Below are 27,052 nucleotides of genomic sequence, written 5' to 3'. Positions count from 1 at the left end.
GTCTTTTGATTGGGTCTGTTGCGTTCGTGTCCCGCCCACTTCTGAAGTCGTCAAGGGTTAAAGGATAAGTTTGAAGTCTGCACGTTCCCCCGGCGTGGTTTGGGTTCAGCGTTTTCAGAGAAAGTACATCCTTTAATCTCCGGCTTCCGTCATGGCAGCGACGTTAGTGCGTTCTCTTGCGAAGAAGAGGGTAAGAAACACAGCGAGCAGTAACAGTAGGGTGCAGTTTGTTAGCGGTGGGCTGGTTCAGACTGACTGCCCAATGTCACATGTCTGCAACAATGAGCATTAAGACTCGGCGACAGTTGCACTCGAGCTTGAGCTGCACCGGCTGCAGTACTTCTACACAAAGTGAACGAATTCCACCGATTTTTCAAAGCGCCTGAACAGTTAAGTTCTTGGCGTGTAAACGAGGCGTTCACACTGGCTTGATGTGAAGTGGTTCATTGTAGAGAAGCTTATAGACTCCGGTATCTGTATAGTGGTTGTGACAGGATACAGGGGTCACGGTCACGGTGTGTGCAACAGAAATGCAGCCATTTATATTTATTCTTTGGGGACTGTTTTGCCCTGCAACACCCTACATGTACCTCTCTGCCAGGGATGGATCGAAATAAATTGATTAAAATGCATTTTAAACCAAGTCTTCATCACAAAGGTATCATAGAACAACATGCCAGACATCAGGCAGCATATGTCTAAGACCAGTTCATGTAATGACTTTATGTGAGGCAGCTTTCAGAGGCATCGTACTCTTCAGAAGTCTGGTTTCTATCTCTACCACAGTGAACAACTCTGACTGCGCACGTTTCTCTAAAACGGAGCATTTCACAGCAACCTACTCTGATTGACGTTTTTTTACATCTCAGCAATTTATACAGAATTTCTTAAAGATGTTTTTTTTCCCTTCTTAAGCCCATCCGGTACCTCTGGTGCTATAATACCTGCAGCTGCTCATTGTCTGCATTATGTTTACCACATTACCTGGTCTAATCGCTTAAGCCAGTTTTCCCCACTAACCCCTCACTCAGACTGTTCAAAACATTTTAGCTTGTATTATTAGTTGTTTTCAGTGCAAGGGCTAGGCAGAACTCTTCCCACCTTTATGGCTATTGCACTGGCAGAAAGCATTTATAAAATAACTGCATTTGGTTGCATAAATAAACACTTATATTGTGTGCTGTTTAGTAAGAAACTGAGCAAACTGTGCTGATTCAGATTATTAACTAATTTATTGTGATTTGTAATAAATCCCTATACTCCTCTGCAGGTGCCTCTTCAGGTGGGACGCATGTGTTACTCATCCTCTGTGGTAAGTTAGTGATTACAGTTGTCTTGGATATAGTGTAGTGAATAAATGTCCTGTTTTGGACATGCTTGTTCAAAGGACGCTGTGACTCAGACTCCCTCACCATGCTGAAAATATCATATTTGGAACAGTGTGCTTGCAAATTATGGAGGTGGAGTAGTAGAGGATAAACTCTCCCATTGTAAAAAGCATGCATCTCTCACCACTGTCAAAAATGTATGGTAACACTAGATTTGCATTTGTTTAACAATGTCAAAAAAAGAAAGGCCTTTCCCTGACCCAACTATATCTCAAAATAACTGAAATTACAGTAAGAAGACATGCATGGCCTTGTTATTGCAAAGGCTTGCTGTCTGACATTTGCACACACCCTTAGCCTAGAGATCTGCATGACCATGAAATTGAAGCCCAAACCGGAAACCAGCCTGACCCAACCCCTCTTGCATGTCCTATGAGATGGATTATTGTGGACATGTTGTGTGTTTTTAAAAAAAAAAAAAAAATTAAATCTCACCCAACACCCAGTCATTTGTTGGCCTCCGTTGGGCTCGATGTAGCAGACCACTGCCTTGAACTGAATGCTTCTTCGCAAAAGTAATTTCTCTCACTGGCACTCATCAGAATACTCCAATATTTGGCAAGCACTCCTGAAGATGTAATGTTTTGATTCATGATGGTATTTGGTGAACATAGGGGGGGTTTGTTTCACTGCCAGACAGGGTCAGATGATTGACAAGCCATATGAATTGCTTTAATATGTTGTGGGTTTTTTTTTTTTTTTTTAAGCCCTGTTGATGCAAGACCACCTAGTCATCCCACTATCTATAATGTATAGAGGTCATTGGTGAAACTTGAATTGTCTTGACAAGTCTGGTACACTCATGTGCATGCCCTGTATGTAGTACACCTACATTTGGTCTTGAATTGAGGAAGTGAACCATTTCTATTGCTGTTTATGGTAATATTTTATAAAATTTGTTCATGTTCTCTTCTTTCTTCCTCAGCCCACGACAAAGTTGTTCATTGATGGCAAGTTTGTTGAATCCAAGAGTTCAGAATGGTTGGACATTCACAATCCAGTAAGTACACACAATAAAACACAGCATGATTTCCAAAGAGGATATTTGTGGATTAAATGGTGTGTATGGGCAACTTTATTTATTATTTTTGCATCTCTGGTGTTTCTGCATCTTATAATAATTAAATGGAAGTGCTTTGAGCTACAATGTACCCAAGCGCTTCATGATACATTTACATTATTTGATTGTGGCATGTTGCAGATGAGCCATAATAAGAATCATGATCATACTATGATGTTGGTGGGTGACGTTGACTGTAAATGTACTTTCTACTTTGTTCTTTGTAATCTGCATCACTTAAAGACGGTGGCGCTGTAGATTATGCTAACACCACATATTTCCACTTTCCTAGATAAGACTTGACAAAGTACTTAACAGGCATTTCCTTCTTAGGATCAGTTCTGTTCATTGTTACTGAGGTTAAAAAAGGTCAGATGCACTTGTGCTAAAGCACTGTGCTGACTGTATCGTCATACGAAGTTCTCAGGGTCATTTTTTGGAATGTTTGTTAGACCAGTGATTACTTTTTGGTTAAGTTCAGGGTTCAGATATTCTTTATTTGCCTATTGAAGGATTTTTCTTTTGTGCTGAAACACAGCTGTTTGCACATTACACATTACATCACAAGTTGTTTGGATGCATGTTTAGCCCAGGGAAAAAAAAATTGGTGCGGGATAAAGCAAGGGTTTATTTTTTTAATAAAACAGTTGTGAAGTCATTGACAGTCTTTCCTGCTTATTTCTTTGTGCTTGATACAGTGGTTTCAAAACCATGCATTGGTGAGCGGATCAGTAGAAATGGTCCAAAATTGCTTGGAAAAGAATCTTGTTCTTATAACTTACAATGGAAGTTAAAAACATTTTTCTTCTTTGCTTTGTGTGAACATGTTTTTTCTTTTCTTTTTTTTCCTCCTGTAAAGTTACCATTTTGAAGAAGCCCATATTTCTTAGGATAGTGATGGCATTTAAGGCTTTTCGTTGGACAGAGTAAAAGAATGGGCACAGCACACTCGGGTATCACAATCCTTGTGATGTTCCAGTCTTCATTTAAAGACAATCACTAATAGTAAAGGACTTTATTGCACAGGACAATGCCTTGAGTTTGATGTTTGGTGATATACTTAGGATATTTAGCTGTGATGTTTTATGAAGAAATCTCAAACACTGAGGTTTCTAAACCGTGTAGCTGTTAGTGGAGGACTGTGCGTTCATATCCTCCACCAAAATCCCGCTCCTATGTGTGACCTTTTAGATGCTGGCTAAGCGTGGCTCTTATAGCCAAAGGAAAGGTGAATTGTACAGCATGTTGTATTTGAGACAGTACACTAGCAAGGGTTTAGACATTATGATAAAGTTGCATTTAAAGGCTATTGTTGCCAACTTATGTCATCCTTCCATTGAGAGACACCAAAACTGAGTCTTGCAGATATTCTTCACTAATATCATTGATTTGCTAAAGTTGACTACTACTACGAAGTAATTCATGCATTCTTTCTTTTAATACAAACATTACAGATGATAGAATTTTGTAGTGCATGTTTATTTCTCACACAAATATATTCTCGACTCTGCTCAGGCTACCAATGAGGTGATTGGCCGAGTGCCCAAGGCCACGCAGGAAGAGATGCTTGCTGCTGTGGACTCGTGCTCACGGGCTTTTCACTCCTGGTCTGAGACCTCCATTCTGACCCGCCAGCAGGTCTTCCTTCGCTACCAGCAACTAATTAAAGACAACATTGTAAGTCCTTGTCTATGTTGCTGTGGATTATCGTCTTCAGCATCATCATTATAACTTCAGATGGTCAAATCAAAGTTGCATGCAAAGCCTTAAAAATGGTCATAAATTCCAAAACTATTTTGATTTTGCCCTTCGCTATGAATATTTTACTTATTACTTACACTGCTGTTATGTGTCATCTTACAGAAAGAGTTAGCTAAACTGATCACGCTGGAGCAAGGTAAAACACTGGCGGATGCCGAGGGTGATGTGTTCAGAGGATTGCGTAAGTCTAGTGAATCATCATTTAACATCACTAAATCATCATGCGTCATCACTTTAATGATTGGTATTTAATGCCGCTAAAAGCTAGCTAACAGAAGGTCATTACATGAAATGATTGTAAAAAAGGATGTTGCTTTATGATTTTTATTTTTCAAAATATGTCCTTGGCAGAGAGGTACATTTAAGATGTTGTAAGGCAAACTGCTGTACCAAAAAACAGATTTATCTCGGATTGACCACTTTACCATGACCACTTGTGGATTTGCATGTTATTTTGGACAGCGTTCTTTGCGTTTTTGTAGAAATTGTGACACCTGGTTTATAATAGGGGATGTATAATGGAATGTTTGAATATGAGAAGTCATGATATTTATTTAGGAAAAAAAAAGTAAATAAATTAGTAGGACGAGATAATCCAGTGGGTTTTATGGGTGTGTGCTCAGGGGCCCAAGCCACTAGAGGCCCCCCATGAACAATTACAAGAAAATCTAAACAGCTGTTTGGAAGATTACTAGTGACACAGCAGAAAAAAGGAACTAATTTGCCATTGTGTTACAGCTGATCAAAATCCTCCACATCTTTCCCAAACATCCACTTCATTCTCTCCTCCAGTTGCTGCTTAACGGCCATTATACTATGCACCATTATTTTGTTTACTCTAAAGAAGAAGGCCTTCTGCAGCCACACAACCGATGAGAAGCACCATGCTGTGCCAGGTAGCAGATTGTGCTAGAGCGGTGCTTTGTACTTGGCATGCATCACAATAAAGCACCAAAAACATCAAGCTCATTATACACTCTTCTCATATACACTATATTGCCAAAAGTATTCGGTCGTCTGCCTTTGCATGCATATGAGTTTGAGTGGCATCCCATTCTTAATCCATAGGGTTTAATATGATGTCGGCCCACCCTTTGCAGCTATAACGGCTTCAACTCTTCTGGGAAGGCCTTCCACAAAGTTTAGGAGTGTGTTTATGGGAATTATTGACCATTCTTCCAAAAGCACATTTGTGAGGTCAGACACAGATGCTGGACGAGAAGGCCTGGCTTGCAGTCTCCACTTCAATTCATCCCAAAGCTGTTCTGTTCTGTCGGGTTGAGGTCAGGACTCTGAGCAGGCCAGTCAAGTCTTCCACACCAAACTCGCTCATCCATGTCTTTGTGGTTCTTGCTTTGTGCATTGGTGCACAGTCATGCTGGAACAGGAAGGGGCCACCCTCAAACTTTGTTTCCACAAAGTTGGGAGCATGAAATTGTCCACAATCTCTGCTGAAGCATTAGTTCATTTCACTGGAACTAAGGGGTCGAGCCCAACTTCTGAAAAACAGCCCCACACTATAACTCCCCAAACCCCCCCCCCCTTTACACTTGGCACAATGCAGGCAGACTCGTCCGTCGTATTGCCACACGGAGAATCGTGATTTGTCACTCCAGAGAACACGTCTCCACTGCTCTAGAGCCCAGTGGCGGCGCTTTACACCACTACGTTTGACGCTTTGCATTGCACTTGGTGAGATAAGGCTTGGATGCAGCTGCTTGGCCAAGGTAACGGCTCTCTACGCACTGTTCTTGAGCTAATCTGAAGACCACATGAGGTTTGGAGGTCTGTAGTGACTGACTCTGCAGAAAGTTGGCAACCTCTGCACACTATGCACTTCAGTGTCTGCTGACCCCGCAATGTCATTTTAGGTGGCCTACCACTTCATGGCTGGGTTGCTGTCGTTCCCAATCGCTTGCACTTTGTTATAATACCACTGACAGTTGTGTGTGGAATATTTAGTAGTGAGTCCTAACACGGTACCACACTGGAATTCACTGAGCTCATGAGAGCGACCCATTCTTTCACAAGTGTCTGTAGAAGCAGTCTGCATGCCTAGGTGCTTGGTTTACACCTGTGGCCATGGAAGTGATTGGAACACCTGAATTCAGTGATTTGTAGAGGTGAGTGAATACTTTTGGCAATATAGTGTACATTTAATGGAAGAACATTTTCAGCATCATTTTGTCAAATTATTAGGTCAACTATCAGGGACTCTTTAGTCTCAAGTTAGGAAAACCTAAACCATTCAGTCAAAGTCAGTAATCAATTATGTTTGTTACCAAGCAGCCAATGACTCTGCACAGCTGAAACATAAAACTAAAGTGCAAAAAAACTGGAAGTTAGTTTGTTTCTATTTCCCCAAAGCTTTAGTGGGCATGCGAACTGCCCAACATTATTCTTCCTAATAGGGCTTGGGAATGTATGTTGCATCACACTGCATTATGGGATTGTTCCGTCATATTGACATTGAGACCATTCTTTGTTTACATGCTGCAAATATTCACTTGCGCTGCAAGTACTTATGGAGTTTGCTGTTTTATTGCAGGTTTTCAGGCTTGTCATATTAATTTAAATGAAGTGAAAGTGTAATTTAACCAACTTCAGAGGGATGCCAAACAAATAGATCATGAAGAAATACAATACGCTTCATTGATCGTCTAGATCTACACAAACTTTCAAACAAGTGACTCCACTTGTTTGAGAGTTTGTTTGGATCTAAACGATTTGGACTTTACCTACTCTTTCATTCACAGACTTTTACTAGCTGGTGTGAGGCTTAAGTGCCTGTTCCTTTAAGTAAGTTTTAGGTCACTTGAGCCCATATATAGTTTACCAACAGTTATTTTCCTCATTCCACTTTTTAGCAAACCCTGCTTGCCATGCCTGACTTGTTAGCAAATTAATGACACTACTGCTGTACTGTGCAGTATTAACCCCCACAAAATCCATATTAGGTTACACGAGTCTTACATGAAGAGGTAGTCAATCTTAAGTTTTTGAGAGAAACAAATACTGTGGTATCTCAGCTAACATTAGCCCAGTCACAGCTTCACTTACTTCATGTTCTGTGCCTTAGCTGGAAAACAAAACATTTTGAAGGTAAACTGTTAGGTTTGTTGACCAGGTGGGGTAGTACAACTGCACATCTTACTACAATGCTGACATTTGCTCCTTATTTGCCAACTTTTTATACCAGTTTTCCGTTCCACCCTAAGTGGTGCAGCAGTTTCATCCTGGCACCCATGAGGTGTTTGTGAAGAGTTAGATTTCAAATGTTACAAATCAACTGAATAATGCTGAAAGTTTTATTCTGTTGTCTCTATACAATTAGAGTATAAAACAAGCTTGATGTTTATTTGCAGTCTCGCTGCAATGCTTCGTATGTGCTGTTTAACTAGAGCTGCATCTGAATAGCTGATTAAACCTTCCTTTCTGATTTGTCTTCCCTGATTTTGCTCTATGATTGGTTAGTCGTGTTCACCCACATGCTAGTCATCTCTGAAAACATTTAGTGAGACCATAAGCCTGAAATCAGTCAAAATTAAGGAAACACCTACAACCCCAATTCCAGTGAAGTTGGGACATTATGTTAAATATAAATAAAAACAGAATACAATGATTTGCAATTTCTTTTCAACCTATATTCAATTGAACACACTACAAAGACAAGATATTTAATGTTCAAATGGATAAACTTTATTGTTTTTTGCAAATATTCACTCATTTTGAATTTGATGTCTGCAACACGTTCCAAAGAAGTTGGGACAGGAGCATGTTTACCACTGTGTTACATCACCTTTCCTTTAACACTCAGTAAGCGTTTGGGACACTTTTCCACTTTCCGTCAGTCCATCTCAGATGAGCTCGGGCCCAGAGAAGCTGGTGGTGTTTCTGGGTGTTGTTGACATATGGCTTTCGCTTTGCATGGCAGAGTTTTAACTTGCACTTGTAGATGGAGCGACAAACTGTGTTCACTGACAGTGGTTTTCTGAAGTGTCCCTGAGCCCATGTGGTAATATCCGTTACAGATTGATGTCGGTTTTTAATGCAGTGCTGCCTGAGGGAACGAAGGTCATGGGCATTCAATGTTGGTTTTCTGCCTTGCCGCTTACTTGCAGAGATTTTTCCAGATTCTCTGAATCTTTTGATGATATTATGGACGATATTATGTAGATGATGAAATCCCTAAATTCCTTGCAATTGCACGTTGAGAAATGTTGTTCTTAAACTGTTGGACTATTTGCTCACGCAGTTGTTCACAAAGTGGTGAACCTCGCCCCATCCTTGCTTGTGAACGACTGAGCCTTTCAGGGATGCCCCCTTTATACCCAATCATGGCACTCATCTATTTCCAATTAACCTGTTCACCTGTGGAATGTTCCAAATAGGTGTTTTTTGAGCATTCCTCAACTTTCCCAGTCTTTTGTTGCGCCTGTCCTAACTTCTTTGGAACGTGTTGCAGGCATCAAATTCAAAATGAGTGAGTATTTGCAAAAAACAATAGTTTATCTGTTTGAACATTAAATACCTTGTCTTTGTAGTGTATTCAATTGAATATAGATTGAAAAGAACTTGCAATTCATCGCATTCTGTTTTTATTTATGTTTTACACAAAGTCCCAACTTCATTGGAATTGGCGTTGTATAAAAGTGTTTTTCAACTGTTCTAAACCAGCCTAGACTCAACACTGCCACAGTGGTAGATCACCTATAAAACGAGAGCTAGTTATAGCTGGAATGTTTCTGTGCTGTCCCTTTTTCCCCACACTAATACCGGAAGTACAGGACAGCAACCCTAGTGCATATCTTTTACCTTAGTTAAATCTCTCTTTCACTTATTCATTAAACCTCTAGTTAAACTCAGTAATGTATTGAGGGGAAAGTCCTACTTCACAGTATCGCTGAGCAAAAAAAAAAATTATACATACATACATATAAAGAGAGAGAGAACTAGGCATTATAAATAATAAAACTTTAAACAGTTGCAGCAACTAAAACATGAACATGGTAGTGACATAATGCAAAATTTTAAAAAATGGAAGTGCCCTAAGGATAAAAATGAGAGAACCTCGGATTGTTTTGCTTGTTATTCCAGGTTACAGGTGCACGCTAAGTAAAACAGGATCTTCTGAACTCAGTAAAAACCAGCCGGCGCCTGTAGCAAAATTAAGCCAGTTTAGTGTGTTCTGTAAAGACCTGCATTAAAAGACAACAATGAAGTTATGCAAGAAGTAAAAAAAAAAGTGACATCTTACAGAGGGCCGCCCAGCATTAACATACAGCTCACAATAATGTGTATTATGATTGTTGCAGGTAATAAATATTTCAGTCCAACACAGAAATCTCAGTTGACTCAGTAAGCATCCTTCTACATTGCAGACGGAAGCCATTTTTTCTTAACTTGCTTACAAGATAGTTATGTGATATGTAAAGTATCTCTTCTCATCAATCCATATTCCAAGATGTGTGTACTGTGACTTTTTCATTATTTGTACCATTTTTGGTAGAGATGTTGAGCTGATCATAGTCAGTGTTTCTGGATCTGGAAGATAACATGAATGTAGTTTTAGCTTGATTATGAACTAATTATGCTCATAAGTTCAACTCATAAATCATCAAAAGCAATGTGGAATCAATTTAACAGCAGAATGCACAGTATCTGCAGAGCAGTACAAGACTATCATCAGCATAAAAATGTACATTACATCCAGTTACAGAAGAATCAATGTAAATTGTAAGTGAAACAGGCCACAGAATTGAGTTTTGTGGGACACAAACAGGGCTAGTTAGAAATTTACAGCTAGGTTTTTTGGGTTAAATTTCACATATGTCCCCTACTGTGGACTTGCAGCTTGGGTTTATTATAGTACAGTAAGGTGCTGAGCCGTGTCATTGTCTCTGGTCACTGTATCCTGACACACCTGATGCTGTGAACCACGGGTGTCGATCACTAAAAGGCCCTTTTAAGAAGTCTCAACCAATCTGTGTGCCAGAGAACACGTTTTTATTTCATTTTAAATAACATTTTGCTATAACCCAAACTTGCCATTGTTTATTCAAAATATGTCAATAAGTCGACTGCAAAATATAGTAGTACTGTAGTAGACCTTAAAGTATTACATGAATACCAGGAGGTATTCTTGAGCTAGACACCTGGCATCCTTTCTTTGCAGCAAGTTCATTAATTCTTGGTAAGATCAATTTCTGAGCTCTGCGTTTATATTGGTTGAAATTCTGCTAGTGTGTTTGGGTGATCTGACTGCTGTATTAGAATTGAGGTGTAACTGCTGTCCCATTGATTCAAATTCAAAAATGAATTTGACAGAAATACCCGGCCCAGTACCTCTGTAAATCAACCCGAACCAGCCAGCCACCTTGAATGACTTTATATCTCAATGGTGGGATTATGCCAAAATTTAGAAAAATCAGAAATTGAAATTCCAGTTTAAAGTTGGTGACGATCTTAAAATCTGCTCCACCTTGAAGCGTAACCTCATATTTACATTAATTCAACATTACTTCAATTTATATGGTGTTATTAATTTTCTTCAGTTTCTCTGTGATTCCAGAGGTGGTAGAACACACCTGCAGCATCACCTCACTCATGATGGGCGAAACTCTGCCCTCCATCACCAAAGATATGGACACCTACACCTTCCGGCTGCCTCTTGGGGTGTGTGCCGGCATTGCCCCCTTCAACTTCCCTGCCATGATCCCACTGTGGATGTTCCCTATGGGCATGGTGTGTGGAAACACCTACCTGATGAAGCCCTCTGAGCGAGTGCCTGGCTGTGCCATGATGCTTGCCAAGCTGCTGCAGGATGCTGGAGCACCAGATGGAACACTCAACGTCATCCATGGCCAGCATGATGGTACAGACCACACCGGGCATACTGTGATATTTATTGACTTAAGCTTCTTAAAGTATTAGTGCTGATTTGGGATCAAATTCATGTCTTTTTATGATGATTTTACTGATGGGAACAGATTCTAATCAGCACCTTTTAATCAGAGAGTGAATCACAGGCCAAGATCTCTTAAGGCATTTTCTAACTGAAAAAAAGGCTGTCTTAGGACTGGAATTGGTCAGCAGAGTTAATTGGTAGTTTTGTGACATCAGTTATAAAAACTGTTTATGGACTTTTACCTTTGGTGTGTCATGTACTTAAGTGCTCTGTAATGTTTATTTGAGTATACACTTTCATTATTGCAGATTTTAATACACAAAAGGAAGTGATGGGAGCAATATAGCTTCTCTTCGTTTCATTACACCATAAAAGACGGAAATTGCATGCAGACTACACTTTTAATAATAGTGGATGCAAATCAAGAGGAACAAAAAAGGCATGATGGTTAGATTAGTAAATTCATTAAATTATAGTAGATTAGTTGATAATAGAAGTAATTATGCAGCCTTAGTACACCTGCCTCCATAGACTTTAGGAAATGTATAAGCTTGTGGTAACCACATCATTCAAAGGTAGTTTTAAATGAAAAATATTGTGATTTAGTAAAGAGTCTCACAATTTGATTTAGTATGAGAAGTGATTCTCTATCTCTAATCTCTTTTTGTGTTTGTCATTGCAGCTGTGAACTTCATCTGTGATCACCCTGCTATAAAGGCCATCAGCTTTGTGGGCTCCAACCAGGCAGGAGAGTACATCTACGAGAGAGGCTCCAAGAATGGCAAGAGAGTGCAGTCCAACATGGTTAGTCTCACACATTATTATAGAAAAATTAATACAGTGTAAGAACTAAACACAAACAATGAAGTGACCATTTGCTCACAAGTTAGGCATAAGGTATGCAGGATGCAAATGATGGATGTTTTCCCTTAGTATAGCTGGTGGCTAACAGCGTCTCCACCATATTGTAAGCAGGGTGTGATGGTCTCCCCTAAAACTGTCTTCATTGTTGCTTGTAGCATTCAGGCTGACCAAATAACAGGCTTCAGCCAGTAAGCATAGTTAGAACCAGCTTTGTCTTGTCTCATAGTGCCTCCTGGTGGTCACATGTCTGTGAGCTCTCCAAAATATACACTATACAGTAGAAGTATGGCAGCAATCAGTGAGTGAATGAGTGTGTTTATGTTAATTGTATCTTAAATTAGGACTTTGGAAGTGGAGAAGCCTTGTGTGTGTATGTGTGTGTGCTCTCTCTATGACCTGCTCTCTCTATGACCATCCCCAACATGAGAATAATTATGGAAATGTATGATTTAAAACTAATAGAAACAAATGCTATCATGATGACGTTAAGTCAATTAATATAGACTGCTCAAAAAAATAAAGGGAACACTCAAATAACACATCCTGGATCTGAATGAATGAAATATTCTCATTGAATACTTTATTCTGTACAAAGTTGAATGTGCTGACAACAAAATCACACAAAAATCATCAATGGAAATTTATTAACCAATGGAGGCCTGGATTTTGAGTCACATACAAAATTAAAGTGGAAAAACACTACAGGCTGATCCAACTTTGATGTAATGTCCTTAAAACAAGTCAAAATGAGGCTCAGTATTGTGTGTGGCCTCCACGTGCCTGTATGACCTCCCTACAACGCCTCTGCATGCTCCTGATGAGGTGGCGGATGGTCTCCTGAGGGATCTCCTCCCAGACCTGGACTAAAGCATCCACCAACTCCTGGACAGTCTGTGGTGCAACGTGGCGTTGGTGGATGGAGCGAGACATGATTTCCCAGATGTGCTCAATCGGATTCAGGTCTGGGGAACGGGCGGGCCAGTCCATAGCTTCAATGCCTTCATCTTGCAGGAGCTGCTGACACACTCCAGCCACATGAGGTCTAGCGTTGTCCTGCATTAGGAGGAACCCAGGGCCAACCGCACCAGCATATGGTTTCACAAGGGGTCTGAGGATCTCATCTCGTTACCTAATGGCAGTCAGGCTACCTCTGGCGAGCACATGGAGGGCTGTGCGGCCCTCCAAAGAAATGCCACCCCACACCATTACTGACCCACTGCCAAACCGGTCATGCTGAAGGATGTTGCAGGCAGCAGATCGCTCTCCACGGCGTCTCCAGACTCTGTCACGTCTGTCACATGTGCTCAGTGTGAACCTGCTTTCATCTGTGAAGAGCACAGGGCGCCAGTGGCGAATTTGCCAATCCTGGTGTTCTCTGGCAAATGCCAAGCGTCCTGCACGGTGTTGGGTTGTGCTCACAATCCATCTGTGGATGTCGGGCCCTCATACCATCCTCATGGAGTCGGTTTCTAACCGTTTGTGCAGAAACATGCACATTTGTGGCCTGCTGGAGGTCATTTTGCAGGGCTCTGGCAGTGCTCCTCCTGTTCCTCTTTGCACAAAGGCGGAGGCAGCGGTCCTGCTGCTGGGTTGTTGCCCTCTTATGGCCTCCTCCACATCTCCTGGTGTACTAGCCTGTCTCCTGGTAGCGCCTCCAGGCTCTGGACACTACGCTGACAGACACAGCAAACCTTCTTGCCACAGCTCGCATTGATGTGCCATCCTGGATGAGCTGCACTACCTGAGCCACTTGTGTGGGTTGTAGAGTCCGTCTCATGCTACCCGAGTGTGAAAGCACCACCAACATTCAAAAGTGACCAAAACATCAGCCAGAAAGCAGAAAGGTACTGAGAAGTGGTCTGTGGTCCCCACCTGCAGAACCACTCCTTTATTGAGTGTGTCTTGCTAATCGCCAATAATTTCCACCTGTTGTCTATTCCATTTGCACAACAGCATGTGAAATTGATTGTCAGTGTTGCTTCTTAAGTGGGCAGTTTGATTTCACAGAGGTTTTGATTTACTTGGAGTTATATTGTGTTGTTTAAGTGTTCCCTTTATTTTTTTGAGCAGTGTACTTAGTTTGATTTTTGTCAGTTTTTGCCTCAAAAATATGATCTCATTCTTTTCTGGCAAAGAGTCACACTAAAACCTATGATGTAGTAAAATTAACTGTTGTAAATGACACCACTCATTTGATGTCCTTTGCAAATATGTGCCTTTGAGTGCATACAGCTATAGTCAGTTACCAAAGTAGGTTAATCATACTTAGATATATAGATGGATGGATTGATTGATTGATTGATTTTCCAAAAGTATTCAGTTCCTCTTCTAAATAATGAGTATTAAGAGGTTTCTGGATGCTTACAGTAAATACAGCTGTTGAACTTGTTGAACTACTTGTCCATGTAATGCTTCCACATTTTTGGCTTGTTGTGTAGGTGCTAAAATTCTTCTTCCAGGCTTATTCCAGCATCTTAGAATGTAGCTGGCTTTCCTAGATCAGTTCTGTTTTCTTACTCCACAGTGAGTCCACAGCACTCCCAAAATACTAGACTTGTTATAACTTGTCAAATAACCTGAATTGAACGCTTGCGAACCCTATTTCATCTATGTGTTCTAGAAACACTCTCTACAGTGCCAACATTTTAGTCCATGTAGTCCAGGGCCACGCAGACAACAGAAAATCCAATTGGCACAATTTTCTCATTAAATCAAACGTAGTCTGACGAGATGTCTGAAATGTGATTTCTTAGTTTTGCACAGGAGGTATGTGGCTTATGAAGCTGGTAAGTAAAGGAAACTTATGTGCTACCAATTAAAACTAAAATGTGCTAAAGTATGGACACACATTCAACTTGAGGATGGCTGCTGTTGCCTCCTAGCTCCAGACCAAAACTGAAGAAGTTTGGACACTACATGTTTGGTGGACTGTATATTTTTAAAATTTCTTTGTTTGTTCTGAGCCATGACTTTAATAAAGGTTTAGCTTGTGCAGCTGGTCACTATTCTTATAGGTTTTCACCAGATGGTGGCAGCATCATCTAGGAAATGAAAGTTGTCTCCCCTTCATATATCCAACACTTAGAATGCTTGTGCTGTGTCTGATTCAGTACTTGTTGAGGAAATTGGTAATGACTTTAGCTGAACGTCATGGTGTGACTGCATGAGCTGAGTGTTAAAATGAGTAAATTCAATTCAGATATTGCAAATGGAACATAAAACTAGCAGTCAAAAATAATGGCGTCTTAAAAATGATGGAAAGCAGCATTTTAAAAAAATTATTTATTTATTTTATATTTTATATTGCAAGAAAATGACTCGCCGTTATTTAAGCACTTTGTAAGTAGAAGTTGTATAAAGGCAGATCGGGAAGTGCTATTTAACAGCATAGTGGGAGTTTATGTTGGGTGTTTTATGTGTTGTAGACTGCCATGTGATGCAAAACGCACATGCACTGGACATGATCTTCAGGCTCTAACATGCATGAACACGTACATATAAATGAGGCTGCCCTGGCTGTAACTGCAGAGCTGATGACCTTTGTCTTGTGTTTGGCCAGGGTGCGAAGAACCATGGTGTAGTAATGCCAGATGCTAACAAGGAGAACACTCTGAACCAGCTGGTGGGTGCTGCATTTGGAGCAGCTGGCCAACGATGCATGGCACTTTCCACAGCCATCCTAGTTGGAGAGGCTCGCAACTGGCTGCCTGATTTGGTAGAGCGCGCCAAGCACCTACGCGTCAATGCAGGTAAATCTGTTGCTTCTGCATAGACCTCAGAATCAGCAACATATGTGTACAAGTAAAAGCACATAGAGACATAAATCAACATAAATTAAAATGTTGATAAAGTACAAATGTATACACAATATGGAAATGTGCAGTAATAGTGTAATTTTTAAGAACTTGTTAAGTTAATGCTAGGATTTAATGCTCCTTTGGTTAGTTCAAACAGACTGGATTTAATTGCGCTGTCACATTTGCTCTCTTATGTGTTGGACTATGCAGTATTGTTTGAACCTCAGAGTCCCACTTCCCCAAATGAATCTGTTTTTCTTCTTTGTGGAACCATTAGACTTCATTCCAGTTTCCTTCACTTCATTCACAACTTTGTCAGTCTTCCATTTCTTTAAAATTTCAAATGCCTTTCTAATCTTTCCTATGTTTTATGGTGTCTTTCTGCATTTACTAATAGTCAGTGTTTCCACTGTTCTCATTGACCTACTTTTTCATTATCTGCTCCAAGTCCATTCTTGCTCTCTTCCCTATGTCATCATTTCTTCATGCTATGGATTTTATCCCTGTTAGTGCTTTCCAGTGGACCACCCAAGCCTGGATGACCGCACCACTCTCTAACCATCCCAGCTCCAGATTCAGCACAGCCCAAGGGAAAAGGCACAATGTCTTGTTCATGCCACAAATGTGAAACAGTGTTTGTGGTATAGGCAGATCATAGAGTGGCGCGGGCTGTTAAAATGTTTACCAAAATTGAAAAGATTCAATTTTACATGTGCAAGAGCACTGTGCTGCAGTATTGGTGGCCCTACTTAAACCCCAAAACAAACCCAAAACTCATGGTGCATCAGGTCATGTACATGTGGGATACAAGTATGTTGCAATAAGCAATGAAAAGGGCAACAAGTAAGACATGCAACATTCCATCCCAGATCACAGTACATATACTCATCCATATCATAACAGATCGTTTTCGATATTGCCTAAAGGTCACATAAGATTTGAGTTGTCTTCAGTTATCTGCATGGTTTATCATCATGGATCAGCAGGAGCCAACAGCAGGAACTGTGAACAAATTTGTCAATGAAGCTTGTAATGTATACATAGACTAAATCTTTGTTTTCTGTACTACTTTTTGGTACCAGGTGACCAGCCAGGGGCAGATGTTGGGCCCCTCATTTCCCCTCAGGCCAGAGATCGAGTGAACCAGCTCATCCAGAGTGGAGTGGAAGAGGGTGCCACGTTACTGCTTGATGGCAGAAATATAAAGGTCAAAGGTTATGAAAACGGGAATTTTGTGGGACCCACCATCATCAGCAGCGTCACAGTGAGGGCTATTTATTTATTGTACCAATTCAAAACCTATGAAATTATGCCTCTGGAAGTTTAACTGCTTTGTCCCCTTACTTATACCTTGTTGTTTGAATCCAGACTGATATGCAGTGCTACAGGGAAGAGATCTTTGGACCTGTGCTGGTGATCTTAGAAGCTGACACACTGGATGAAGCCATCAAAATAATTAACAAGAATCCATATGGCAATGGAACGGCCATCTTCACCACCAATGGAGCTGTAGCCCGTAAATACACCCATGAAGTGGACGTTGGCCAGGTGAGCAATGTTTGCTTTGGAGTTAGTAACTTTAAAGGAACACTTCTGCAGAGGAATTCTTTAGTCTACGGCATCTCGTCTGAGAAAAGTCACAGTGCAAGTGTCTGCAAATAGCTGAAAACAGTTCACACTCATGATGTTTTAATGAACTTGGATCTTATTAATCTGACAAAAGCATAATGCCCTTTAAAAGCTGTAATTATTATGTATTTTATAGCATTTTTTTCCAAACACAACCATCCTTTTATTTAAATTATATAGAGATATTGTTATATTAAGTAGAGCTATCCATGCATGCTGCATACACTCTGACAAGACTGTTCTTGGAGAAGCGTTCCAGACACTCTTCAAGAGTCAATATTAGAACATGATGTAAATGTAATGTGTAAAATCCCTTTGGCGCCTCTCCCTTAACCCACAGCAGGGAAACAGTGTGGAGCTGTCCATGTTCCATCCTCAGCTGCCATATCTGAGGGTAATGCAAGCCCTTGTCCAAACACTCATGAAAAACAATTGGCTTTCTATGGCAAGGATTGCCTTGTTTGCCTTGAGTTAAAAACCCAAGGTAAAAAAACAAACCAAAAAAAACTACTGTCACCTCGAAACAAGCAGATCTCCAAATAGCCCACAGCAAATATGTGCTGTTTAATCAAAACACAGTACTACTCAGAAATATTTAGCTGGTATTGGAGTCTGAAATGTACTCGAAAGGGATCCCTTGCAACCTGTTGATCTGGCGGTTGTGTAAAAGCGGCCTGTGTTTGCGTGCGGCTTGCAGCTATGCCGTGTGTTTGCCATTCACATGGCTCAGGAGACAGCGTGGACCATGTGCTGAGCTGGCCTCCAAAACCTCTACACACAACAAGAACCTCCTTTGCTTTCTCTTCCTTCTCTCACCCCCCCCCCCCCCCCCCCCCCATCGCTCCCCACCTTCAGCCCAAAAGGCCTGACTGCTTGACCACCCTTTCCAACATTTCAAGGAGCCGTGCCAGTTTCCAGTATTCACCCGCCCTGAGAAACAAAATGTTTTGTTTAGTTATCCTCTGCATGCATTGCTTTTCTCAGCGGGTACACAAACAAATGATTGTGGGTTTCAGCCTTGTGTCATTGTGTCACTTGAATGAGCTGGTTGTTCAGCACTTTCCATACACAGCAGTCAAAGCACGGCAGCAGTATATAGTTTTATGCCCTGACCGTTAAAACAAAGATCCAACCTTAAGTAAAGTGAGGTTTAACCATAAGTAGAATGACTAGCCCTATGTTCTTAAGCAAATGAGTGAGAAGAGAAAAACAACAGAAACTTAAAGAAGTTGTGTCATGCATTTGGGTGTGGTTGGTATTTTAATGCCCTTGATAAATGCCCAGATCTAAGGCAGGTCTTGGTTTTAGATTGGCACATTGTTATGGTCGCAACAAGGCTGAGCTAACATGCTGAGAAAGGTGCTAACCTATGATTTTACTGGTCCGTCTCGCTCTCTGTTCCTTTACTGGCAGAGCGCTGCATAACATACAGCTGTGGGAGAAAAAGACGTGTTTGTATTTGACAGTTGCGTTGTTCTCTTAACTGTCATTGGGGTGTGAGTGTCTGGTGTGAGAGAGACGGTGGGGGAGCAAGACAGTTCGTCAGTCCAGGGCAACCTGGGGGCAGCTTGTTTAACATGATGTCTGCCTCTCATTGCTGTTTCATGACAGATTGGAGTGAATGTACCAATACCCGTTCCCCTGCCCATGTTCTCCTTCACTGGCTCCAGAGCCTCTTTTAGAGGGGATACCAACTTCTATGGCAAGCAAGTAAGTATATTTCTCAGGTCTGTTGTGAATGCCCATTTGTAGCAAAGTGTAAGTGATGGTGGTGCTAAGATCACTAACCTAAAAAGATCTCTCACAGTGCACTACAGCACCTAAAGAAACGGTTCAGTGAAAAATTACATTTGTAATTTTCCCCTGACTCCAGTACAGTTTCATTCTAAGTTTGCTGTTTTGAGTTTTACATTAGAGCTATGAGGCTAATGTAGCTAACTAATAATGCAGTCTTTTACCCTACAATTTAGTATCATAAACCTGCAGTTACACTAGACATTTGCAGTTTGTGTTGCCATGCAAACCTGGGATTGAGGGTGGTCAAGAAGATTGTTAGGGGAAAAAATAATCCTCTATGTTAGTACTTTTAACAAGCTAGCTAACTTGCTAGCCCATAAACAGTAACGGCACAAAAGTAAACATTTATATCAGACAATTATGTACTTGTGTGAGTATTGGGCTGCACACTGTGTTGAACCAAAAAAATGTAGATAACTGGCAATGTGCAGTGTGCAGCTGCGGTTAGCCATGTAGCTAACGTAGCAGTTAGCAAGCTGGCAAACTCATCTACCATAAACAGTAAAACCACAAAAGTGAATATAATTATATCAGATAACTATATATTCACCACAGGATAGTGTTGCACACTGATCTAAAGCAGTGGGGGTAAGTGATGTGGTTGGTGGCAGTGTGCTCAGTGTGCAGCTTCCTTTAGCCATGCAGCTAACACTGTAGTTAGCAAACTGTCTAGTTGGTCTGAAACAAAAAGTAAAACCACGAAAGTGCAGAAAATACAGTCTCCCAAATGACTGTATTATGTTTCTCTTTCATGTGTTCATTTATAGCCAGTAGGGAAGGAATGGTAAATGGTTTGTGCTTAGACGCTGGCTAAATTAGCACTTCTTCCGTTTTGGAGGTTCAGTTCTACGAAGGGCTGCCCCAAAGCAGTAGCACTATTGGAAAATATAGGGAATTTGCACTTGAAAGTTCTGCAAAGTTGGAACAGGCGTTTGCCCCAGAAGTCGCCAAATCACTTACTGCTGCGAATACCAGTGAAATTAATGTGACATCATTGACATTGTATGCTTTATCTATAAAATGGAGAAGTAGATAGAAGTACATCATATCACTAAAGCATTAATAGCAGCTCTCTTGAAGTTAGAATTTGATCTGTACTGTGTTGTTCTTATATAAAACACTCATTTTAGTTTTGGAGATCACACAAACAAGTTTGTTCAAAAATACTTGGTTACATTGAGGAAAGTGTGTGATTTGGCACATCTTAGCTGTACAGGTGGGGGGAAAGGGGAAATTTGTGTACCTTTTAGTGTAACCGGTGCACTCAGGTCTGTCAGCTTAGGATAATAATACAGAAGTGAAGAATCCAAGCATGACATTTTACCATTTTGGTTATAAGTAATTTTTTTTCCTGTAGGCCTCTGACCTCTTATGTATAGTCTTCAAATAATTTTGGCTTGCAAGGTTGTTTTGGCCTCACATTGCCAGTTGTTGTGAAAAAGATGATGATTGATGAATGAGTAGTTTATTGTCCTGGTAAACGTAGGGTTGCTAACCACTCCATTTGTCATGTGAGCTCATTCTGTTTTTTCAGAATGGCATTACCAAGAAATGAGTGACTAACAAAACTGAGTCAATGTTTTCATTATAATTCTGAGCCTTCTGGTCCTCTTGCCCTCACAGGGTATCCAGTTCTACACACAGATCAAAACTGTCACTTCGCAGTGGAAGGCAGAGGATGCTACATTGAAATCTCCAGCTGTGACCATGCCAACCATGGGACGTTGAGTTGCAACATGATTCCCAAATCTTGAACTTACCCAAAAGCCCCCCAAAAGTGTTTAAGCTACTGTACAGATTTTTTTCCCCAGATAAAACTGACATCCACAGCTAAGCATTAATGTTTAGTGGAACAGTTCTTTGTAAAGTGATTTAAAGGTCTGTGAACTGTTAATGTAGCTCTACTGTTCCACTAGACTATTTTGGCTTTCTGATACCACAGACATACCACTGTCTCTTCCAACATGCTCCACTTTCTCTTCTTGGCTATGCTTTGGTTTATTATGTGGTCATGCCAACCTTTTTAACAGTATAACCAGTATAGCTGTTCTGCAATTTCATATACTGGGGACTTTTCTACAGACAGTTCAAAATCTTAAGTCATTTAGACTGTACCTAGTTGTAGCTAAACAAAGCATTAACACTTTGTCATGTGGTTCTTATAAATCCATGTTTGATCACATCCAATGGTTTTCACATAGTTCCAGAAGATGGGTTTAATGCAGCTTGTTCAGCTGCAAAAAGCACTACGCAAGTGCCCAGCCACCTTAAACAAAGGAATGTCCTTAGTTTTTCCCCAATAAATGGATTGATGAGTTTGTCCTTCTGATTTTTCTTGACTAGATTTTGGGTTTAAAAGATTTTCCGAAGACCAGTTGGAATGGACAGGCCTACCTTACTCAGTGTTTTATGACTATGCTGAACCTCTTTGGGTTGAACAAAATTGAATAAATAAAGTGGGGGGGTGCTTAATTTGTCAGTAAACGGTAGTAATTACTTTATTGTTTATTGATCAGCAAACCAAATTATATTTTAACTGGCATGGTGGAGTTCCTGCACAATCCTCTTTTTATATAAGCAAATGTATATGGTTAAGGTGCTTGTTTTTTGCATCTGGTTATGTGATCATGGTTTCATGTCATCAGTGGCTTTCATAGGGCCGTTTGAACAAGAATCAGGTGGTCTGTAGATCTGGGAGGCTGCTGGGGTTGGAGGTTATGTTGGACACCACTGCCTGGGTTATGAAGGTAGCATGTGATTCTCCCTCTGTGACCCTGTGTGGAAGGAATAACAGACAAGACATTGAATTATATATATGGCTGTGGTGAGGCAACAGAACAGATACCATGCTCTATGATAAATCACTCTAGATCATTGTCTCAGAGAGAGAACTTTAAACATGCAACCTCAGAAAGACTAAATCACTCAAATGCCTTGTAATTCTGCATAATTCTGCAAACAGAAGAAAGACATTGGCGCATCTCCTGGCCTGCTGCTGTCTCACCCTGGATCACTCCCACTGCGGTCCCTCTTAGAGGATGCTGTTAGAGCCAAAGGCTCGGCTGCTTTCCTGTAGACAAGCATTAAAAAAACTGATGCAGCCACACATTTTTAAGAAACAGGGAATTCAGAGTAGTTTGATTTGAAATGATTGAGACACTAAGTCAGAATTCCTTATAATGGTGGTGATAGGAAGCAGGCCTCTGAAGTATTTAACGCCTCTAAAAGATCCCTCACAGAAAGCTGACATAAAATGGTTACATGGTTTTAAATGTGCAGGACATTCCTATGTTTCTCTGCAATTAACTATTTCACATCAAACTACTGATTTTGGCTCTTTCTCAATGACTGAATTAAGCAGGAGTGGAATTCCCCTTCACCACAAATTGATGCAAGCACGTGATAATTTAGCCAGGTAGTTTGCACTGTGCTAACTGATGGAGCTTTTATTATTGTAGCTCTTGGAACTAAAAAAGCAAACTTAAGTCAACATGTTTTGGCTCATCAACTATATTTGATGTAAGGAACTAATAGACACCTGTTAAATTACAGCCAAGTTATATTTGGCCATGCAAGGATACTCTGATGTTCTTGTTCTATATCCAACCTTAAACCACCAAGCTAATGTGCTGATGTCAGGGGCACATGATTACACACACTTCTTAATACAGTCTACATGAATAATCACTTCTCTTCAGCAAGTCGTCCATCTTTCGATCCATTTATTCACCCATCCCCCTGCTGCCTGCTCCCTGCTTTGCATCTCTCTCTCCTCTTCTTGGTAAAGAGATGTTTTCCAGCTGCTTCAGTAGAACCACAACTGCTTTAAACAAACTGCTTGTTGCACGTGAAGGCAGGCAGCAGGCTCTAACTCTGCAGCCAGCTGGTCCTCGCCGTGGTCATGCTCCTGTGGCTACAGCGCCCCTATTTTTACCTTTAGTCTTGGCTCTCCCTCTGTCCACTACCCCAACATTGCTGGGTCGCTGTTCCAAACATATAACTCTAACGTCAGATTTTTTTTGCCCAGACTTTAGTGTGAAACATAAGAAATAACAGATTGTATGAGAGAATAACAGACTTGATGTGGATGATTTTTTTTTTATTCTGAGGAGTATGTTGACAGTAATTCTACATTAGTGGTATTAGGTCATAAATTGAAATGGAAGAGGAATAGAAGGACTTGGATGCACATGGGTGCATTTAAAGGTATAATATTGTGGGGAAATGGGTTGTGAATGGAAAGTTCACCATGTACTGTATTTTACCACCATGGTGCAGACAGCTTAGACATTTGTGAGTAGTTGTATGATGATTGCCACTAAGATTGTGGTTAATTACTGCTAGCTTAACTGTCCTCTACTCACAACATATGTACAGGACAGCATTTTTAGGATTTAAGCTTTTTAGCAGTGCTGTGATAACATAGAATGTGCTGAATTACTCATTTCAATCTACAGTATGGCCCCCATACCTTTCCAGTGGCTGGTTTATAAAAATCTTTGTTGTAACTATCATTTTATCCCCCAAACAGTACTGCAGTTCATTCATCCAACATTATAATGCATCTGACTTGAAAGCTTATGTTTAACAAAATGGCAAACACTCATAGCTCCTTACCTTATTTTTAAGCCATTCATTTTTGCAAAAAGCAGTCTCAGTACTCGCTCCTTCTGCTCCCAGGTCAGCTCTGAGATGTCCACTTTAGAGCTCTGCAGGTTGTTCCTAAAATGCATTGTATTGAAAGCTGATCACTGTAGTGATTTGAACAAGTGTATCCCTTGTCGTTTCATTAGTATAATATCAGTAATGTAGGCCTCTCTACTGGGCAACTTTAATGTACACTACATGGCCAAACGTATGTGGACATGTGACCGTCACATATATAGCTTGTTGGACAGCCCATTCCAAAACCATGGGCATTAACTCCAGAGTGTCCTCCCACTTTACGGGTATAACAGTTTCCACTCTGTTGGGAAGGCTTTCCACAAGATTTTGGAGTGCTGTATGTCTGTGGGAATTTGTGCCCATTTAGTCAAAGGAGCTTTTGTGAGGTCAGGCACTGATGGTGGACGAGAAGGCCTGGCTCACAATCGACATTGCAATTTAGGCCAGAAATATACTCGATGCAAGTATGCGAATGCAAATGACAACGCCTAGCCAGCACATTTCAAATACACAGCATTTCTGTACAAATTCACTGTGCATTCCTACATTACTATGACAGTTAAAACACTCAGCACTCAAGAACAGGATATACTATTCCAACAGCCACAACAGCTAAAAGTGGACAGTAAAAGAGAGAGTGGCTGTTCTGTTGGAATGGAAAAGTGATGATGTATTTAATTTAACGGATGATTTCGGTCCTGAAATCTGACTGTCTGAGCCATGTTCAAAGCCACTGTAAAATACACCTCATATGCACCCCTATGAACACCTCACAGCAACTGAACTCTGTATTACTGGGCTATGATCTTTGTGCTGTTAATGGATTAATCTTTGACTGTAATGCTGCCTGCATGGAGCACAGAGTATATTGATGAAGTAAGAACCTGTTTTTTGTGGGGGTTTTTTTAACTGAGGGGCTTCTTACAACTTTTTTTTGTTTAGTTTTTTTTACCTGAAGCAGGCTAGTCTGCTAGTTGACAGGCTGCAAGAGCCAACAACCTAAACAACTCCATTGCAGGCTTAAATTACTTGTGATATGATTAACTGTAAACAATATAAAAGTTTAAACAATGATAACTGATGGCTTGCATGTTTCAAATGTCTGTGTTTTTTTCAGAAGTGGTGTCAAACCCAGGCAGAATCCCAAATGACTTTGTACTGCCTAAACAGAGAGCTAGTTATTGAAGTTTAGAAATTCTAGCCTCTACAGCCAAGTAGTCCAGTATTTGTCAAGTATGGATGTGGCTGAATCCCAAATGATTATTTTTTAGCTATGTTATGTACTGTTGGTGTGCAGGATCTAGTATTTATTCCTACGTAGTGCAGGGAACAGGGAGCCATGTGATATTCAGCTCCAGCACAAGAATATGTGCTAAACAGTGCTATGTTATCATATGTTCATTGTGATACAACAAAAAGTTAAAAAGTTCATGATATGATGGCAATATACAGTGATAGGAACTCCCTTCCTTGTGATAAAATTGGAGAAATGCATGGCTTGCGTGAGACTCAACTGCTCATCTGCTGTGGCAGTTGAGAAAGCACACTGGCAGTGCAAGGCCACTCAACCAGGCTGGGCTGCCACAATAGTGCCCCTTGCTATAATGCTTAGAAGGTAGCCTGCGCTTGTATTGTGTTAAGAATTGCATTGTGACTCATTTTTGAACACAATAATGTGCGAAACCCGGTCTACGTAGCTTACTGCATCTCCATTCGCGTCCTTGCGTAAGGTATTTCTCTAGCCTTATCCCAAAGATGTTTAATGAAGTTTAAGTTAGGTTAAATGAAAGAGGACCTTTTATGCAGGCCACTGGAGTTCCTCCACACCAAACTCATCAAAACAGGTCTTTATGGACCTCGCTTTTATGCACTACAGCTCAGTCATGCTGTAGTGACAAAGTTTGAAGCATATAATTTGTCTAAAATGTCTGTGTATGCTGTAGCATTAACACTTCCCTTCACTGGAACTAAGGGGCCAAGCCCAAACCGTGAAAAAGCCCCCACCCTGTTATCCCTCCTCCAATAAACTTTACTGTTGGCACTATGCATTCCATTAAGTAGCATTCTCTGGCATGCACCAAATCCAAATTCAGCCATCAGACTGTCAGGGTACCGATCCATTACTCCAGACAATTAGTTTCCACTGCTTCACAGATCGGTGGTGTTGTGCTTTACACCGTTCGAGCCCACGCTTGGCCTTGCGCATAGGGTGCAATTTTAGGCTTGTGTGCAGCTGCTCAGCAATAAAAACCCATTTCATGAAATTCCGGACATGCAGTTCAGTGCGGTGCACTTGTGTTCATGTTGCTTCCAGAGGCAGTTTGCAACTCTGTAGTGAATGATGCAACAGAGGACTGACGATTGAGGACTACTTGCTTCAGCACTCAGTGATCCTGTTCTGTGTGTTTGCCTGGTCTTCTGCTCCATGGCTACAAAGTCACTAATGAGAAAGGTGGAATCCTGTGACAGTGCCACGTTTAAAATCACTGAGCCAATCAATTGTACTGCAAATGTTTGTTTATAAAGACTGCCTGGTTATGTTCTTGATTTTTATACATGGCTAAAACGCCTGAACTTAATAATTAGAAGGGGTGTCCACATACTTTTGGCCATATAGTGTACTAAGTATATGGCTCTGATAGCACTATTCATTCACTGTCAGAGTACCATTCCATGACTAAGCTGATGCGATAGAGGATATATATACTGTGATTAAAAGCTTTTTGGGGAAACCCAATTGGAGCAAATATTGAGCAAACTCTAGCCCTGACTAACCCTGCTGTGGATAAGGGATTAGTGTGGACCATAGGCACGCTAACACTTCAAGTAGTGGCCTGTTTTGACTCACCACTTCTCAGCCTCTTCCAGGTCAGTGTAAACATTGTTGGTGCTGTAGGGAGCCTTGTTGAAGGTGCGTATGCGGGGGTACTCTGTCCTCCCTGTCCGTGCTTCGCTCATTCGTCTGCGATATGCCTCCATTGCTTTCTGTCTTTATGCATTATTTCAGTAAGCAAATGCAATTACAAATGGGTTAAAAGCAAGCAATGACTCATGATAATTATATGAAGTGCCTAAATAATTATTTCACTCTTGCCTTTTTAGAAATCAAATTAGGTTTGATTACATACTTTAAAACAATTTCTTTGATTAAATTTTGCTAAATATCTGCCTGTCTGCCTTACAT

At 40.7% G+C, this 27,052-nt stretch overlaps 2 protein-coding genes across 2 annotated transcripts in view; one reads left to right on the top strand and one right to left on the bottom strand.

The window, feature by feature from the left end:
* The first annotated feature begins 37 nt into the window (after positions 1-37).
* Positions 38-21,521, top strand: aldh6a1 (aldehyde dehydrogenase 6 family, member A1). Its single transcript, XM_017711832.2, has 12 exons — positions 38-190; positions 1,271-1,312; positions 2,314-2,388; positions 3,964-4,125; positions 4,312-4,390; positions 10,781-11,083; positions 11,799-11,920; positions 15,540-15,729; positions 16,860-17,041; positions 17,146-17,325; positions 19,018-19,116; positions 20,827-21,521. The coding sequence occupies exons 1-12, from the start codon at positions 152-154 to the stop codon at positions 20,929-20,931; spliced, it is 1,578 nt and encodes a 525-aa protein (XP_017567321.1). The 5' UTR covers positions 38-151; the 3' UTR covers positions 20,932-21,521.
* Positions 21,138-27,052, bottom strand: part of si:ch211-163l21.10 (basal body-orientation factor 1) — an 18,602-nt gene continuing 12,687 nt past the window's right edge. Inside the window, exons 9-12 of the mRNA XM_017711833.2 lie at positions 26,717-26,857; positions 23,821-23,925; positions 22,208-22,273; positions 21,138-21,977 (exon numbers count right to left, since the gene is read on the bottom strand). Coding sequence (XP_017567322.1) covers positions 21,878-21,977; positions 22,208-22,273; positions 23,821-23,925; positions 26,717-26,857 — 412 coding nt within the window. The 3' untranslated portion in view covers positions 21,138-21,877. The remainder of the gene's footprint in view (positions 21,978-22,207; positions 22,274-23,820; positions 23,926-26,716; positions 26,858-27,052) is intronic.

This window comes from Pygocentrus nattereri, chromosome 10, assembly GCF_015220715.1.
Source record: "Pygocentrus nattereri isolate fPygNat1 chromosome 10, fPygNat1.pri, whole genome shotgun sequence".
NCBI lineage: Eukaryota > Metazoa > Chordata > Actinopteri > Characiformes > Serrasalmidae > Pygocentrus > Pygocentrus nattereri.
The sequence above is the reverse complement of the archived record's forward strand: the minus strand, read 5'-3'. Positions and strand labels throughout refer to the sequence as shown.

Coding starts and splice junctions, on each gene's coding strand:
- aldh6a1 (XM_017711832.2), top strand. CDS start 152: ATGGCAGCGACGTTAGTGCGTTCTCTTGCGAAGAAGAGG. Junction 4,126..4,311: donor AACTAATTAAAGACAACATT/GTAAGTCCTTGT, acceptor GTCATCTTACAG/AAAGAGTTAGCTAAACTGAT. Junction 19,117..20,826: donor CCAACTTCTATGGCAAGCAA/GTAAGTATATTT, acceptor TTGCCCTCACAG/GGTATCCAGTTCTACACACA.